This window comes from Pseudochaenichthys georgianus, chromosome 21, assembly GCF_902827115.2.
Source record: "Pseudochaenichthys georgianus chromosome 21, fPseGeo1.2, whole genome shotgun sequence".
In the NCBI taxonomy this organism is placed as follows: domain Eukaryota; kingdom Metazoa; phylum Chordata; class Actinopteri; order Perciformes; family Channichthyidae; genus Pseudochaenichthys; species Pseudochaenichthys georgianus.
The window spans coordinates 37,884,423-37,904,134 of NC_047523.1; the positions used below are offsets into that span (position 1 = coordinate 37,884,423).

General features: G+C 42.2%; 1 protein-coding gene across 2 annotated transcripts; it reads right to left on the reverse strand.

Annotated features, from left to right (window-relative positions):
- Window positions 1-3,913: 3,913 nt before the first annotated feature.
- LOC117466848 (interleukin-1 receptor type 2) lies at window positions 3,914-19,011 on the reverse strand. Of its 2 annotated transcripts, none has more exons than XM_034110329.2 (10): window positions 18,828-19,011; window positions 15,494-15,587; window positions 14,777-15,038; window positions 11,967-12,141; window positions 10,937-11,093; window positions 8,808-8,903; window positions 8,025-8,090; window positions 7,783-7,918; window positions 7,051-7,196; window positions 3,914-6,257 (listed from the first exon to the last, which is right to left on the reverse strand). In XM_034110329.2, exons 2-10 carry the CDS (start codon window positions 15,576-15,578, stop codon window positions 6,112-6,114), a joined length of 1,269 nt encoding a protein of 422 aa, XP_033966220.1. In that variant the 5' UTR covers window positions 15,579-15,587; window positions 18,828-19,011; the 3' UTR covers window positions 3,914-6,111. The 2 variants fall into 2 exon arrangements, with proteins under 2 accessions (XP_033966220.1, XP_033966219.1); XM_034110328.2 differs by having other exon boundaries at window positions 14,777-15,041; window positions 18,828-19,010.
- Between the last annotated feature and the right edge of the window lie 701 nt (window positions 19,012-19,712).

A 19,712-nucleotide genomic window follows, 5' to 3' on the forward strand; every position in this document is an offset into this window, starting at 1 on the left:
ATATGATCGCCCATATTGACGCACCTCATTCCTAAACTTCTAACAGATACAACATAAACCGATCCTTCAGCCTCATATGAGCTCTCAGACACGTTCAACATTAACCTGTCATCGCTGTCTGAGCTTGCTGCTGTGTGCGCCGTCGTGCGTTTACATCTGACTGTATATATATAAAGGTTTACATGCAGACGCTGGGATCCTGGACGGTGCAGCTGGAGCGCTGTGCCCGCAATGACGTCACCCATCATTTGGCGGGACTTGAAGAATCCCCGAGAAGATCCAGAAAATGGTCAACATTGAAGGCAGATTAATGGTTATCAAAGTACAAATATCCAAAATCAGTTCAGTAACGGTTTTCAAGGGGACAATATGTACTCAAATTGATGGGTTTGGATGATGGGGGAAAACCGTGTCACAGGCTCTTTAAAGGCAGACAGCCTTCTCAGGTCACATGAAATCCTGTCAAAACATCTTTAGAAAGAGAAGACAAATCTTAGCTCAGATGTGTCCAGCTTCGACTTCCTTTTTCCCCCACACAGAACAAGTCATTCATAAAACAGAAACACATTTCTCTGTGTCCTACACTGACGGTTCTTTCCTACGAATCCCGTCTCTATGAGTTCAGCTATTTCCAACATTGTGTTTTTTTGTTATGGTTTCATTGGAAGCTGCTTTATTTCAATAGTGTCGTTTTGAGACCTCTTGTGGCTGAACAGGGAAGCAACTTGAGATACATTGATAGATAGATAGTGTAGTGGCAATTTCTTATATTACTTTACGGTAAAACCAAATGCAACACTTATATGATGACTGTATTCAGTACATGTCTCTTTGTTCACCCAGATGCTTCCTGCCAAGGTCACATTTGAACAGTGCAGTTATTGTTCCTCAAAAGAGCATTGCAAGATAACAGTCTAAATGTAAATGTCTATAACTATGTAAATGTATCCTGTAAATATAATGTATAATGTCCTTTATTGTTTATTGTTTCATGTGGAACCTATATGCTGCAGGTCTCCCTTGAAAAAGAGATCTCTGATCTCAATGGGACCAATCTGGTTAAATAAAGGTTTGAAATGAAACAGTCAGCAGAAAGTGCTATCTCTCTTTGTCTGCACAGCAACAGTTACAAGAAAGCGCCAAGGTCTTCTATAAATCACACACACACACACACACACACACACACACACACACACACACACACACACACACACACACACACACACACACACACACACACACACACACACACACACATTTCACTCTGTGTGCACTCCTGCAGATACTCTATACTCTGTGTGACATGCACCTTTGAAGCACTTCAAATAAAGAACCAACAAGACAACTCTGTTTGCATCGGACCAGTTTTCATTTCATTTCATTTTTTTATTTCAAACCTTTATTTAACCAGATCATAGATCTCTTTTTCATTTTGTTTTATTATTATTATTATTACTAGCCTACTAGTACATCTCCAGATTGTTGACGAGTGAAAGTTTCCACAACAATAGATAGATAGATAGAGAAGTACTTTATTGATCCCGATTTGGGAAATGTTTGCGTTGCAGCAGCATAAAAAAGGCAATAAGAGAAATTAAGACACTAGAAACTACAGTCCAAAATATTTCTGAAATAAAATTGCATTAAAACGTTTTTTAAATACATATATATATATATATATATATATATATATATATATACATATTAGTGCTGCACGATTAATCGAAAAAAGATCGTGATCTCGATTCAGACACCTATGCGATCTCATTTCTAAATTACGGCGATCCTATGACGTCATGCTGATTTTTTATTTGTTTTATTATTATTATTTTGCTTCTGAATAATACCAACTTGCAATGTCAATCATACTTAAACGATGTAAAGCAAATATACTCTATACATTTAACATTAAAGTACCATGATCGCATGCAAATGGTAGTGTTCTGTCTGTCTCTCCTCCTCTCATGCAGTGTAACGCTGCAGCCACTGGGGTTGCCAGTTTTTGCGGAAGGAATAAGCAACCAGGTCTATGAAAACAAGCGCAAAAGAACATGAGCACTTTAAACCTATACATGTCGGGTGGGCTATTTGAAAATAACCTATCTACAAAATGTGTGAGTGACGAGGAGGTCGAGGACAATGACAACAACACCGATGAAAATGAGAATGTCGACATGTTGGTGTTCTTAGCCAAGAATCTTAAAGTGCAGTAGATGGACTGTGCTAGTAGCTAGGCAGCTAGGCTTTATCTACATTTATTCTGAAGCTGTAACTTTATGTTCTGTTCCGTTTTTATATTCAGTACTGACTGCAGTATTTAAGTTAATCCTTTTGATTCAGTGACATTACTAGTCAGTGGAGTCTAGCACTTTGTTTAAGTTTATGTTTTTTTCAGTACAAGAACCTTTAAGTGCAGTAGTTGAACTGGGTGCTAGCCGGCTAGACTTTTTTAATATTATTATTCTAAAGCTGTGACTGTTTTGTTTTTATATTCAGCACTGTGGTGAGGTATTCTGAGTAACTGAAGTGCATTCCTCCCTGTAACAAACAGGTTGGTGTTGTTGTACAGTAGTTGGGTGTCCACTGCAAAGGTGCGACTGCAAAGGTGCGACTGCAAAGTTTAAATTTTATTATTATAAAGCTGCAACAATTCTATTTTTTATGTTCAGCACTCAGGCAGCAGCAATATCTTTATTTTAGTTACTGTATGTTTTGTTACCAGAGAGACTTGAGTTTAAGTCAAGCACTTTGTTTAAAGCCACAGTAGTTGGCTGTCAAATTCATTTTAGTTACTCTATGTTTTTGCTACAAGAAACTGAGACTTGGATTTAAGTCCAGCACTTTGATGTTGATGGTGTCTGTTTAAAGCCACAATAGTTGGCTCCAGGTTCCACATTTTGAATGTAGTAATGTTTGTTCAGTATTCAGCAACTACAGACTAAAGACAAAGTTATGTTTTTGTTACAAGAGAGACAAATGTTGTCCGTTTAAATTCATTGTACTCACGTGACGTCTAAGAGTAAGAGTGCATTAAATATTTTCATTGAAACTATGAGAATCGTGTGAGAAACGTGATCTCAATTCTTATGGAGGAAAATCGTGATTCACATTTGAGCAAGAATCGTGCAGCACGAATACATATACATGTGGAAAATATACATATGGAAATACAAATTTCCAGTAACACATATAATACAGGATATTATTATTACCCTAAATACCGAAAATGAAATGATCAACCTATGCTTAACCAAAAAAGATGACATCTAAGATTAGTAAAATCAATACCAATGATAGATATCGCATTTTAACAATGGTATGTAACTGGTAAATGGACTGTACTTATATAGTTCATTTTGTATTAGTGCTTTATCAGGTATTGTGGACCCCTCAAAGCACTTCACATAGTAGTCATTCATACCTGATTTATACAGAGCCTGTAAATGATTCCTGCTTTATGTTAAATATATGTTCGGTAAACATTCAAAACTCTCATTGTGCGCACTTCAGTGAGTAAACACACCCGATGTTATCAGAATCCATCTGTATGTTATCCCCAGTTGTAAAAAGAGGTTATTGAGTTCTCTCCATGCAGTAAAGACATGCTAAACTGTGCAGGTTTTTGACGGAGAGCGTAAACCATTCTCTAATGCCTCTCAATTAAATATCAGATTGTGCAAAAGCCTTATTTAAGAACACGACAATGTCATCTTTAAATCATACTTACATTTAAATAAGTAAGCTGCAAAAAGAGGATCCCCCCTTACGAAGGTTATTTTATACGTGTGCCAACATGGTATTTATTTGATCAACCTACAAACCTGTGCTTTAAACACAATTACTGTCTGAGGAAACCACTTTAAAGGACAATTAGACGTGTAAATCATTCAATAGAGAACCACATCCGTTATTTAAGTAGCTTTTATACTTTAATAGTTTAAAATCGTAGCACATTTCCATTTTAATATTCATTATACATTTCCAATTGCAACAAATACTGGCTCACGACAAACAGAACAGTCAATCAACCCCATTAAAGACTAAATAATGCATTTTGTACTCAAAATAATTATAACATTATATATTATAACACGGAGTACTTCTGTTTACAGCATATAGTCAGATTTGGTATTTAATAGACATTTTCAAATGTTTATTCTAATGCTCCCCTGAGAATATTTATTTCAAAATATACACACAATCATGTTTAAATAGTTGCAACAGTCTGTATTTTTAAGGAGTGTCTGACTGACGAAAAAACTGTTTAAATTCACATTGAATTGGTTGTGTTGAATACAGCGTACAGAGTAGAAGCTTCTACCAAGTATTAAAGAGGTCATACTACGCTGATGTCCAGGTTCATATCAGTGTGTTGTGTCTCTACATGTCTCCATGCTTTCATGTTCTCATACTGCCTGTGCTGCAGCACCTCTTTTCACCCTCTGTCTGAAACCAGAGCCCAGTCTGCTCTGATTGGTTAGCTGGCCGGCTCTGTTGTGATTGGTCAACCGCTTAGAGATGTCCCGCCCCTTTGCTTATCACGGACAATGTGTCGGAGCGCTAGCCAATAGAATCCCGAGTGTTGCAAAGTGTCACTATGTTTTGAAAGTAAACAAAGGAGTCCAATGGAGGGGACACAGTGATGTTAGCCTTTGCAGACCATTTACATGCACTAAAACCTAGAACACACGACTACAGGAAAGGGCAAACCCAAAATGCATAATAAGGCCTCTAGAAGTTCTGCTGTGACTTTGAGTAGCATCAGGTGTGTGGGTTATGTGTAAAATGAAGTGCAGCCACTGGTTTAAATATAGGCCCTTTCTCATTTCATCAAATCCCCCTCCTGGACTCCTCGACTCCTCGGTCCTCCGGTAGTGACCCGGAAATGAATTTCAGCGCGCCATTTTGAAGTACATCTCATTTCTCTAAATGCACTTCGAGGACCGAGCATCGAGCGTCGAGGAGCCTCTCTGGAGGAGCTCTAACCGAGGATACACTGATGGGTCCTCCACGGCTCCTTCGCGGATGCATTTCCGGGAACAGAGATGTTTCAAAGAGGCGTGACGCACGGCCGGACTTATCTCAGCCAATGACAGCTCTGCATGCATCCCCTGGATATTATTTTATTAACTGCTTTCAGCGCGACGCGATGTTTACAGAGAGAACAGCTGTGAGGTCCGTGCAGAAAGCAGAGCAGTGTGTATAATATATATCACTCAGTAGAACAGGCCTACTCTCTTTATTTGCTTTAGTTTAGTAGATATCTACAAAGAGTCGATATTTTTTAAAAACCATTTAGTGCTTCACAATAAAATACACAACGGCTGTAGCCTGTTTTAGAAGCTGTGTGTGTGTGTGTGTGTGTGTGTGTGTGTGTGTGTGTGTGTGTGTGTGTGTGTGTGTGTGTGTGTGTGTGTGTGGTGTAGGTGTGTGTGGTACAGTGTGTGGATGCAGCGGACAGACAGGTCTCAGTTTGTTTGGTGTCCTCTGCTTACTTTTAATACTTGTAAATACAACTTTTGGCCCGTAATTTATTTTCCTCATTGTAGCGACCAGAGAGGGGGGGGGATATATCCAGTCTCTGATAGTGTTACGTTATTATGAGAGTGCTCTGCTTGATTCTGAAATTGTATTTATTTATATAAATATATACACATATATATGTGTGTGTGCGCATCTGTAGCCTGTTATTGTCTCATGACACCGCACTGTGAATGAATCAAAGTAAATATGTAAGTGGTCATGAACACATCTGTCCATCAGACAGAGGGCTGCTGCCTCCTGTCATCATTAATGGACGTCTCTTTAAAATGACCGCTCAGAGGAGAGGAGTTCTCATTTCTCTAACCGCCTGCTGCTTCCCCTCCTCTCTCCTCGGTTCCCCTCCTCGGCTCCTCGGCTCGCATCTCCTGTGGGCGGGACTAAGTCTCGAGGATAGGAGTCGAGGAGGGGAGTCGAGGAGGGGAGTTCGAGAAATGAGAAAGGGCCATAGTGTCCCTGCAGAAGGAGTGTCGCTCACTGCACGACATCACGTGCACACAATGCACGAGATGTAATGTAACAGCGAACTCATCAAAGAGGGTCTTTTTGAGAATGTGGAGGTGGCGCGGGCTAAAAGGTGCTGTTCTGCCGAGCCAGGAAGTAATCCATCTTCTTTGTCCTTTTAGGTTTGAAGAGGACGTACAGGAAGATGGAAACCACGGTCAGGAAGCAGGACGCGGCTACCACGGCGACGACCAGCCAGGTGAACGAGGAGTCTGCGGAGAGAGAGGTACATTAATGTTTCCACACAGATGAGGATCGGTTCTGGCGGTCCCCGTCGATCAACTGGCACAGAACACTGTGATGGGGCAGCTTTAGAAACACATTGCTAATGTCCAGCTGTTGTCCCCGGCCAGATGATAGAGATACCTTTTTTAAATCGCAATACATCAACAGCATTAGTTATAAAGAAAGGATGAAAGACGAGTAGATGGAGGCGAAAGGATGAAAGAGGACAATAAAATGCAAACAACACACGTTAGTATATATACATGTATTTTTGATTGATTAAATAAGTAAAGTTAGTGTGATCAGGGGCTGTTCAATATTTGTTTGCAATGAAGATTTATTCTTTCCCTGGCACAAAAAGGGGGAATAAATAACGATTAAAAGCATCAGCATCGGCCAAATTGTTTTCTGAATATCCGTATCGGCTCAGAAATGTGCAATGTGTGTATCCTTAGTCCAAAGATACTACTTAGTATTTTATATATTTCAATACGTTTATCTTGGTAAGACTCCCTCATTTACACACTCTATACACACACACAGGGTGTTTCTCAATGTCGAGGACGCTTCCTTGGTAGGATCCTTAAGAAGCGAGGCAAGAATCCTTCCTAGCCTCGGAAAACGAAGAATGGTGGAACAGGTGTGCGTCATGTGCGAGGCCCCGCCTTAAATGGAGCGTGATTTCCGCCAAAGATTTGGAAATTGGTCCGTGTGCAAAGCATTGTGGGGATTTTAAGACACACACACACACACACACACACACACACACACACAACTCACCCTCTAGTTGAAGCAGTGCGACCACTTCCTGTCTCCCTCCTTCGTTCTGAGCGACACATTTCAGCTCCATGTTCACGTCTTCGTCCGTCATCGCTTCGACAAGAAGCCTCAACTCAACCTGGCACACTTCAGACTCCCTGGTTACCCTGAGAGCATTGAGACAGACAGACATTATTTTAAACATATGAGGTGGGTTACATGGGAAACAATCATTAGCTTTTATCGGATCTGCCTAGGCAAGATGGGCATATAACTACAATCCAGTAAGAGCAGCTTTGAACAAGCATCACTCCTTTATAGTGTTTCCAGTATTTTTTTTTTTGGTTTTTAGGCGAGGCAAGGCAAGACAAGTTTATTTCTATAGCACCTTTCAACACAAGGCAATTCAAAGTGCTTTACAAAAATGAAAGACATTCAGAAAATGGCATTTCAATTAAAAAGCAAAGATAATAAAAGAAACATTAAAAGAAAAAAATACATGAATACAATTTACAGTGCAGTGTAAGATATGAATAGTTCAATTAAAAGCAGCTAATTTAAACTAATATTAACTCTGGTATCTTTGTAGTTGCAATTTTCCTTTTTGAAACTAAGTCTCTTTTTAGGGGGAAACATAATGATTATAACCTGTTAAGGTGTTGCTCGTCCCATTCACTTTCCCTACAACCAGTACACACCTGTTCGATGTTTCAAATTGACTGAAAGTTTCTTCTAAAATTAAGCAGAAATTACCTCCTTCCGCCCTGCAGAGCCCGTCCAGCAAGGTATGAGGACTCCACTGATTGGCCGTTGACGAGCCATGTGACCACAGTGGACTCTGCTGTCTGACAGCCAGTGAGAACCTTACAGAACAGCTCCAGGCCTGAACCTACAGAAAGACAGATTACAACAATATTAGACCTTTGACGATCTTTTAATTAAAGCATTTAGAAAATATATGTATTATTACAACTAATTATATTTGTGACACTTACCGTGCAAAATTTCAAAAACAGTTTCATTCTTCCGCGAGACGATCACAGGCGGTCGATTCGCTGGAGCTGATTTGTAAGGGATCACTTATTATTATCAGAATCAGTTTTTGATTAGGTAGGTAGGTAGGTAGGTAGGTAGGTAGGTAGGTAGGTAGGTAGGTAGGTAGGTAGGTAGGTAGGTAGGTAGGTAGGAAGGAAGGAAGGAAGGAAGGAAGGAAGGAAGGAAGGTAGGTAGGTAGGTAGGTAGGTAGGTAGGTAGGTAGGTAGGAAGGAAGGAAGGAAGGAAGGAAGGTAGGTAGGTAGGTAGGTAGGTAGGTAGGTAGGTAGGTAGGTAGGTAGGTAGGTAGGTAGGTAGGTAGGTAGGTAGGAAGGAAGGTAGGAAGGTAGGAAGGTAGGAAGGTAGGAAGGAAGGAAGGAAGGTAGGTAGGTAGGTAGGTAGGTAGGTAGGTAGGTAGGTAGGTAGGTAGGTAGGTAGGTAGGTAGGTAGGTAGGTAGGTAGGTAGGTAGGTAGGTAGGTAGGTAGGTGAAATAAAGACACTAGAAATAAAATAATCCAAAAATATTTCTGAAATATAAATAAAATAGCATTAAAAAGTTAAAATATATACATGTAGAAATACAAATTTCCAGTAACAAAATATAATGCAGGATAGTATATATACATTAATTGTGCAATAAATTGATTATTCAATATTAAATAGAATATAAATGTAAAAGGTACAGTGGGAGTTTAAGTGTTTCTACAGGGTGATATGTATCGTACAAAGTAAAACGGTAACTTACTGTGAACAGTGCTGCTGCTGAGTGTCTCTGGGTGAGAGGTGGAGGAGAGGTGGAGCAAAGTGGGGGAGGGGGTGCTGGGAGTTTCAGGATCTACACCTTTATACAAACAAACACATTAAGAGTGTGAACTTATGGAAACAAACAACTCTTGAAAATGACAGAAACATTTACTTATAACACAATAATAATAATGCATACCATGTGACTGTGTGCCTGTGCCATTCCTTCACATAGAAAGTAACATCGAGTTCGGCCAGTGGAGGGCAGGGTGTGCTAATAAATACTGACATTTGATTATTTTTTACATTTCTATTTGTACTGACTCAATGTATAAACTTAAACCCCCCAATATATTGCTTTGTTTTTTAATGAAATACATTTAAGTCCACAATTATTTTCTTGTATATTTATGGGAGCTAAATACAGGGGAGATACAAACATTAATTAATTCACATATTGTAATAAAGATACTACAATATGTGCAATAAAGCAGACATATTTACTTTAATGAGCCAAACCAGTGTAAGCGCTGGTGCATTAGTTTCAAATAAGCTAAATTCATTAAGTGCATTAAAAAAACCACAAACAATGTAAGTATTATTCTATATATTGGCTATGCTTTGTAAAGATTTCATAAATAATTTTCAAAACCAAACATAGAAATGTTTCTGATAGCAGCTCTGATTTACGCTCGTCAGGTCCGATGAAGCTAAATTCATTAAGAGCTATTTTTAAAAAAAAGCATTATTCAGTGGAATGGGGCGGAGCCTGCGAGCTGGTTCAGGAAGTCAACTCGAGCACCAATCATACATTAACACGCGCCTCGTCCCTCTTCTAACCAACCAACACATTCTCCTAAACATGCCGCTCTATTTAAGCTGCCGGGTCTTCCTGCCTCTGCCTCGCTCTGCTGCTGCTGCTGCTCGCCTGCCCCCCACCACCCCAGCTTCCACCCCAGCTCCACCCCAGCTCCACCCCAGCTCCGACCCAGCTCCACCCCAGCTCCACCCCAGCTCCGACCCAGCTCCACCCCAGCTCCACCCCAGCTCCACCCCAGCTTCCACCCCAGCTTCCACCCCAGCTTCCAAACCACCACCACCCCAGCTTCCACCCGAGCCTCCACCCCAGCTCCACCCCAGCTTCCACCCCAGCTTCCACCCCAGCTTCCACCCCAGCTTCCACCCCAGCTTCCAAACCACCACCACCCCAGCTTCCACCCCAGCTTCCACCCCAGCTTCCACCCCAGCTTCCACCCCAGCTTCCAAACCACCACCACCCCAGCTTCCACCCGAGCCTCCACCCCAGCTCCACCCCAGCTTCCACCCCAGCTTCCACCCCAGCTTCCACCCGAGCCTCCACCCCAGCTTCACCCCAGCTTCCACCCCAGCTTCCACCCCAGCTTCCACCCCAGCTTCCACCCGAGCCTCCACCCGAGCCTCCACCCCAGCTCCACCCCAGCTCCACCCCAGCTTCCACCCCAGCTTCCACCCAGCTCCACCCCAGCTTCCACCCCAGCTTCCACCCAGCTCCACCCCAGCTTCCACCCCAGCTTCCACCCAGCTCCACCCCAGCTTCCACCCGAGCTTCCACCCCAGCTTCACCCCAGCTTCACCCCAGCTCCACCCCAGCTTCCACCCCAGCTCCACCCCAGCTTCTACCCCACCACCACCCCAGCTTCCACCCCAGCTTCCACCCCAGCCACCACCCCAGCTTCCACCCCAGCTCCACCCCAGCTTCCACCCCCCACCACCCCAGCTCCACCTGTAGGCTCGGGGGATAGTTATTTAATCATCACTCAATGTTCTTTGTAAATCTGTGGAGTGATGAGGCCCGAGCCTAGACGCCAAACTCAACTACATGCTGCTCTAATAAACATATTAAGAACACGTGAGTTGTCTGACTGAACTCAGGTTGTTGCCGTTAATATCAAGCTGAGCTTCTATATCAAGCAAACAAAAAAGAGAAAAGGGTATGCTTGATCTTATTGGCGATCATTCAATATTGGCTACGCTTGGTTGTAAAGGTTTCATGAATACTTCTCAAAACAAGACAGAGACATGTCTCTGATAACTGCTCTGATGTACGCTACACCTGTCACTCACTATAATAAATGAAATGTGGTCACCCACCTCTCACGATTAGCGCGATGCTCCTGCTCACTTTGTACGGCCGCCCGTCGATGGTCACAGTGAGCCGGCAGGTGTACAGACCTGCGTGTGAACGCCTCACAGCAGGGATGATGAGTCTCCCTCTGAGCTGGCTGAAGGGGCCGCCTCTCTTCGAGTCCTGCAGGAAGAAACGCACTGCGTCACTCACTGAGGAGAAGACATACACACATACACCCTACCGCCTTGACAGCTTAGAGACATGGTTCACTGAGAGCTAGACCTGCACACTCGGCTGTGTTGGGTACGGCGTACTAATGAGTCCCAGTGTCTAAAAAACATCCCATTGCAAAACTACTTATAATACATTTTAGAAAATACTTGAAACAAGGAGAGTTGCTTTGAAACTACTTTGATCAAGTAAGAGAATGACTTTCTGACACAGTTTAGCTCATTTCCACTGCCGCGGGTCGCCCCGTTTAAGCGTCCTCAAGCGGCCAGGCCAGTTTTTGGTGGCCTTTCCATATAGCCTAGCGCCGGCTAGCGGGTACTTCTTCCCTCTTTTTCCGGCCCCATAAAATCGTGTTTCAATCAGTCCAGGGCTGAACTAGTGACGTCAACACTCTCGACTGCTGATTGGTCGGAGAGAATCGTGACAAGATCTTGCGCGAGATCATCCCTAGCGGCGCATATATATTTAGAAGCAAGCTTGCAGCATTTTTGTAAACGGAGGAGCTACAAAAATGGCAACGTCAAAGAAAAGCACACCGTGGCCCGACCGAGGAGGTGACGACGTTCCTACATCTCATTGGGGATGATAAAGTCCAGCGGGAGCTCGACGGAACAACTCGAAGCCGATCGCCCCGCCTACACTGCGTTGCTACCCCAGGTCCTAAACTGTAATGGAAATGCTCCACGGCCTCAGGCGGCGAGCGAGGCAGCCCGAGGCCTGAGCGAGGATGCTTAGGGACACTTAAACGCGGCTACCCCGCTGCAGTGGAAATGTGCCATCAGTGTATAAATGGCAGAAGTTGGTTTTAAAGCCGTCTCTCACCTTGTTCCACACGATCAGTGTCTCCGTGTCGTTGAAGTCGTCCAGAGACGGACATGCGTATCTCAGATTCTCTCCCACGAGGACTTCTACTCCGTTGGTGACTTTCTCCATGACAACAGACCTGGCCTCGTACACCGTTAGCGTTATATTCCCAGTCACACAGTACGTTTCATTTCTGGAGACAAAAGTGAGGACAAAACATTTTAAATCACCTGAAGCAAGAGGGCGTAGGGAGCGAAGAGAAAGTACTTAAAGTGGAGGATTTAGATCCTCTCAATGGCAGCTGTCTTCCTCTCCGAAGAGGCTTGAAGCCGTAAGACTACATCTGACATTAAGGTGTTTTGCAGCCTAACCCTAAAGTGTCTTCTCCTCTTTGGGCACGAGCAAGGACACACTTTAGAAAATTAGGATATGGTCACAAAAGAAAGCTGTTTCTGCATTCTCTGAATATGTATTTCAATTAAAGATTAGAGAGGATTACATTTAAATGGCTGAAAGACTGTAGAAAAAGTTCCTTTTCCAAATAAAGTTCAGAATGAAGCAAAGCTGGAAGTACAGGTTACCGCGCAAAAGGTAAACATCGGAGCCTGCCATTGGTGGATGTGACTGTAATCACAGACGTGCTGTTGGTGGTGAATAGGGCTGACATCGGCCGATGCCGATGTCTTACCGATATATCGGTGCATCTCTACATAATATAATTATAATATGATTTATTCTGGAACATAGTGACATCACGATGTAACACTCACGCTCCTATTGGCTAGCGCTCCAACACATTGTACATGATAGGCTAAGGGGCGGGACATCTCTAAGCAGTTGACCAATCACAACAGAGCTGGCTAACCAATCAGAGCAGACTGGGCTCTGGTTTCAGACAGAGGGTGAAAAGAGGTGCTGCAGCACAGGCAGTATGAGAAGAATAAAGAGCTTTTTGAACATTAAAGCATGGAGACATGTAGAGACACTACATACTGATATACACCTGAACATCAGCAGGAGAGGACTCTTTAAAGTAGAGACACTACATACTGATATACACCTGAACATCAGCAGGAGAGGACTCTTTAAAGTAGAGACACTGCATACTGATATACACCTGAACATCAGCAGGAGAGGACTCTTTAAAGTAGAGACACTACATACTGATATACACCTGAACATCAGCAGGAGAGGACTCTTTAAAGTAGAGACACTACATACTGATATACACCTGAACATCAGCAGGAGAGGACTCTTTAAAGTAGAGACACTGCATACTGATATACACCTGAACATCAGCAGGAGAGGACTCTTTAAAGTAGAGACACTACATACTGATATACACCTGAACATCAGCAGGAGAGGACTCTTTAAAGTAGAGACACTACATACTGATATACACCTGAACATCAGCAGGAGAGGACTCTTTAAAGTAGAGACACTACATACTGATATACACCTGAACATCAGCAGGAGAGCACTCTTTAAAGTAGAGACACTACATACTGATATACACCTGAACATCAGCAGGAGAGGACTCTTTAAAGTAGAGACACTACATACTGATATACACCTGAACATCAGCAGGAGAGGACTCTTTAAAGTAGAGACACTACATACTGATATACACCTGAACATCAGCAGGAGAGGACTCTTTAAAGTAGAGACACTACATACTGATATACACCTGAACATCAGCAGGAGAGGACTCTTTAAAGTAGAGACACTACATACTGATATACACCTGAACATCAGCAGGAGAGGACTCTTTAAAGTAGAGACACTACATACTGATATACACCTGAACATCAGCAGGAGAGGACTCTTTAAAGTAGAGACACTACCTACTGATATACACCTGAACATCAGCAGGAGAGGACTCTTTAAAGTAGAGACACTACATACTGATATACACCTGAACATCAGCAGGATAGGACTCTTTAAAGTAGAGACACTACATACTGATATACACCTGGACATCAGCAGGAGAGGACTCTTTAAAGTAGAGACACTACATACTGATATACACCTGAACATCAGCAGGAGAGGACTCTTTAAAGTAGAGACACTACATACTGATATGCATCTGAACATCAGCAGGAGAGGACTCTTTAAAGTAGAGATACTACATACTGATATACACCTGAACATCAGCAGGAGAGGACTCTTTAAAGTAGAGACACTACATACTGATATACACCTGAACATCAGCAGGAGAGGACTCTTTAAATTAGAGACACTACATACTGATATACACCTGAACATCAGCAGGAGAGGACTCTTTAAAGTAGAGATACTACATACTGATATACACCTGAACATCAGCAGGAGAGGACTCTTTAAAGTAGAGACACTACATACTGATATACACCTGAACATCAGCAGGAGAGGACTCTTTAAAGTAGAGACACTACATACTGATATACACCTGAACATCAGCAGGAGAGGACTCTTTAAAGTAGAGACACTACATACTGATATACACCTGAACATCAGCAGGAGAGGACTCTTTAAAGTAGAGATACTACATACTGATATACACCTGAACATCAGCAGGAGAGGACTCTTTAAAGTAGAGACACTACATACTGATATACACCTGAACATCAGCAGGAGAGGACTCTTTAAAGTAGAGACACTACATACTGATATACACCTGAACATCAGCAGGAGAGGACTCTTTAAAGTAGAGACACTACATACTGATATACACCTGAACATCAGCAGGAGAGGACTCTTTAAAGTAGAGACACTACATACTGATATACACCTGCACATCAGCAGGAGAGGACTCTTTAAAGTCGAGACACTACATACTGTATGCATACCTGTAGGTGCAGATGTATAACCCTGAGTCGGAGGCCTGTGCTGGGAGGAACCTCAGCTGTTTGTCCCTCTGCTGAACACGGCCCTCGCCCTGAAAGGACACGCCCTCCGTCCCATTGTCCTTGGTGATGATGTAGTTTGCGTTTGGGGGGGCGATGTTGCGTACTTCGAGCACTCTGTCAAATATCGGGCAGGAGAGGATTATAGCCTCGTCCTCCAACGCAAAAACCTCCACCTCACCTTCAGTAGCCAGGAAGCAGCCGTCTGCTGGGGGAAACCAGAGAATAACGTTTTAAAATCTACATTTACAGACGTTCTGCTAGCAGTCCATAAAGCACGAGTCACCTGTAATAAAAGGTCATCAGTAACCTTATGTCAATATTCAAAAGTAACCGGATTACTTTCCGCTACTCGTAGGTGACCTCGCTATCAGATGCAATGCAATTAAATACAAGATACATTAAATAAGAATAACATGTTTTTGACTTGAGTGTATTGTGTCAGACGACAGAACAATGTAACCGTAGAAAAGATATTTAGGATCAAACATGTAGTAAATCCTGCCTTTCATGAAGCACATCCCACATGTTTAGATATGTAACAGTAATCTGATTATTTGATGTAACTGTAACGGTATAAAGTTGTTATGAATCATGTAATCCATTACTCCCCATGCCTGAATACAACATGTGCAGAGACGGATCACACAGCATGCTCACCTTTCACGGTCAGAAGAGGTAGGAGAGGAAGTCCAGCGACGTTTTGGGCGAAGATGACGGCGAACATCCACCCTGAGTGCAGCATGGCGGCGGTCTGCAGGACACACACTCACAGTCATGACACTGAGACTGACACTGCACCAACGTGGTTTCATTTGAAGTCTTTCCTAAACGTCTTACATCACAAGAGTAGTCATCGAAACGCCGGCACTCCTGTACATCCCGCCCCCCCCCCCCACCCTCTACACACACTCTTTACACACACTCTCTACACACACTCAACAGCCACATTTAACCAGGGGCTTTACCGACTGCATCACATGAGGTGACTCAGCTTCAACAGGCCACGGACATCAGCGGTCAGCAAATTTATAACTAGACATTTAAGCTATTCTTAATTCAAATATAAGCTGTTTAAACACAACTTCAATAGCTTTATCCAACATGAAGAATTCAAATAATGATTTAATTAACAAAGGATGTGATATGGTTTACAGGGTAAACAATCAACAAATCAGAAACGGACTTGATTTCTTATTCTCATATTATTTTTTCCATTTCATAAATTTCATCTACGACATTCTTCCAATCTGAATTAAATACGTTATAACCAGTTTAACCAAAGTCTTTGTGGTTTGTTTGATAATTGCTACTCCAAGGAATAAGTCAGACTGTTTTTCCAAGACATGGGTTCTTACAGAAATACAAACATTTGTTGACATGTTATCTGATACGTATTCTCCAGAAGCCACGTAAGACTTAGCAGGACAACATGTCGTCAGTCACATAATTAAAGACCTCATGTTGAGTTATAGAAGCCACCTATATGTCGATCTTTGGTGGTTGAGTTTCACTTTTATTAACATGAAGGTTTGCTTTTGTCTTTCAGCATCGTCATAGCATGAGGACATCATATACAGAGATATCCTGACTAGCCCAGTGTAGTTAAACTAAGCTATTATCTTATCTAAAAGTATTTCCTTAACACAAGAGTAACTGATAATAGGCTTCACCATGAGGTTATATATTATGTTGATTATATGTATAGCAATAACATATATTAGTATACACAACATGCTATATATTCTATCTCGGAATACACATTTTAATATATACTCTGCTACATTCTGCTTTAGTTTATGTTTTCTGTTTTTAGAAAGTTCAATTCTCCAATTTGTGAAATCATAATTTTTGTAGAAACCAGAAAATGTTCACTTCTGCTTCCTCGTCTGTGGTTACAGGGGTCAGGTGACAGCAGGCAGCACTTTCTCACACACACACACACACACACACACACACACACACACACACACACACACACACACACACACACACACACACACACACACACACACACACACACACACACACACACACACACACACACACACACACACACACACACACACACACACACACACACACACACACACACACACACACACACACACACACACACACACACACACACACACACACACACACAGTGCTGCGTACCTGGACTCACATTCAGGTTCAGGTCCGGACTCAAGTCCAGAGGTTCAGGTTCAGGTCCTGAACCCATGGCTTGGTTCAAGTTGTGTGAGTAACTAAAGTGAACTTATTGTGAGCTAATTATCAATTGAAAAAAAAACTCATAATCAACTCAAATTCAAACTCGTCAGGTTTATTGCGCTCCCTTCCAACTTGTGTCTACATTTCTCTACAAAGTACAAATGTAAAAAAAACACTTTTTGCCACTTAGTCTACAAATGACTTATGACAGCAACTACAGTGAACTACTACAAAGATCAAACATTTATTTCATTTACCAAACTAAAGTAACCAAACAGTCCCTGAGCTGACTGAGCCTAAATCCCTAAAGCTTTGCTGAAAGGTAGAGTGTAGAGTAGACTATACGCATTACACTGTTACACACCTACTATCCAGTATACACTGTAGTGGCTGTACAGTCAGAGTGTACTGTACTGTCTGTGCACCATGTATTTTCTACAACTCTACATGTGTACATTATACAGTACATACTACATACATAGTGATGTACATACTGTTAGAAATTAAAATCAATGTTGATATGGCGTAATTTGAATTAAATACACTATTTAATTTAAATCAGTTTTATTCTGAAAATTATTCACTTCCGGTTAGCATTAGCATGTGGCGAAATGCAACGTTTTCAAACCGTGAATCGAAGGTGAAATGACATGTGATGTTGTACATGAGCACGCTGGGATTAGCACTCATTTATTGACGCTGAATAACGTTTATCAGGGAATGTTTAAATAACCACAGACACCAGAATGATGTAAGTGCTAGTTTTTTTGCGAGTCTAAGTACCGGTTCCTGATGTTCCGGTTTTAACCGGACTTGAACCGAAACCTTTTACAAGTCCAGTACCGGTTCGGCGTACCGGTACGCAGCACTACACTTCAGGGGACATTACATTGACTTACATGCATTTCCTGGAGACTTATCCTAACCTTAACCATAACCAACACACACACACCACAGCACCAGTCATTAACCTTTTCCCCAATCATTTATTGGACCAGTGTGTCATCAAAGGGCAATTCCATTCACACACCAGTGGGATTGTCATGGTGTAACTGTTTGATGAATCACAGGGCACCGCATCGTCTGTGACCAAATGACACTGTTAAAAATATCCTACAAATTCCTGACAGTCAGTCGTCCGTCACTCCGTGCCAATTACACAATCGATTTATAATACTGTGTGTAGGAGTTTCATTCAGTTTGTGTTAATGGGTCAGTTCCAGTCCTCCTCATTGCAGTCATTTTGCTACGTTTGTATTTTATTTTTATGATAAAATACATATATGTTCACCAACAATGTGTATTTGTATACTTGTATTTACTCATGAATTATGGATATAATATGTGGAGTCTTTCACTGATTCAATGAAGAAGGCCGAGATACAGTTAAATAGAGTCTGTAATGTACATCAAACGGATTTACACAGCATCTCGAGCTGCTGATTAAAGTTCGCCTCACATTTAGGGTGTAAACAAATACTAATTAAATAGTGACAAAACAATGCTACAATTTAAAAAGGGTGCATTAAAAGATTGTATACAAATAGTTCACATATTATATTAACAACAAATACACACACACACACACACACACACACACACACACACACACACACACACACACACAGACACACACACACAGACACACACACACACACACACACACACACACACACACACACACACACACACACACACACACACACACACACTCTTCATATATGTTAAATACACTGCATTCACACGTATACACAATAGACACACAAAGAGCAGTACTCACGGTGTACAGGTGACGGTGTTGACAGGCAGGTGTGAGAGTCGGTGTGTGTCTGGTGTCGCTTGTGGTCTCTTCCCTGCCGGCTCAGGGGGAACCTGTGTTCTCTTTTCAATGTTCCCACCCCCTCTGAAATGGAAGTTTCTCAGGTTTCCCAATGCAACGCAGTGTCCGCACAGCTCACCACTGCTCACTCACACTCACACACACACACACACACACACACACACACACACACACACACACACACACACACACACACACACACACACACACACACACACACACACACACACACACACACACACACACACACACACACACACACACACACACACACACACACACACACACACACACACACACACAGTTCCTGCAGGTTCATTCTGAAAAAAGACAGCTGTCTAGTTTGAGAGTGTGTGTTGTGGCTCTTCCTCTGGCATCATCTGCCTCTTGCGTCAATATTGGTCATCACCCTGCGTGGAAACCATGGCGACCCCCATCGTGCAGCATTATTGTGGATAAGTCAGTTCTGCTGACACATTGATGGTTTTCCATTGTAGACATTAGACGCACTTATGACACGAGTACTCTTCTGCAATCTAAGATAGCCTGGCCTGGTTGTCATGACAACAGTCCCATAGCTGGATGGTTGGATCCAGGGCACGAGCATTTCATTCAGCGTGAGTCAAAGCAGAACAATGTTTATCGTTTGGATTTACAGAGACGGATTACAAGCACAACCTGCACTTTTAAACTAAATCAACGGGACTACCCATCTTTAGTGGACACACTGCGATCCCATGGACATACTTTAGTAAATACTTTGGAGTCTTGAGTTCTTCATTCCTGTAACTAAAAGGCTTACTTCACTTGATCGTGTTAAGAAAT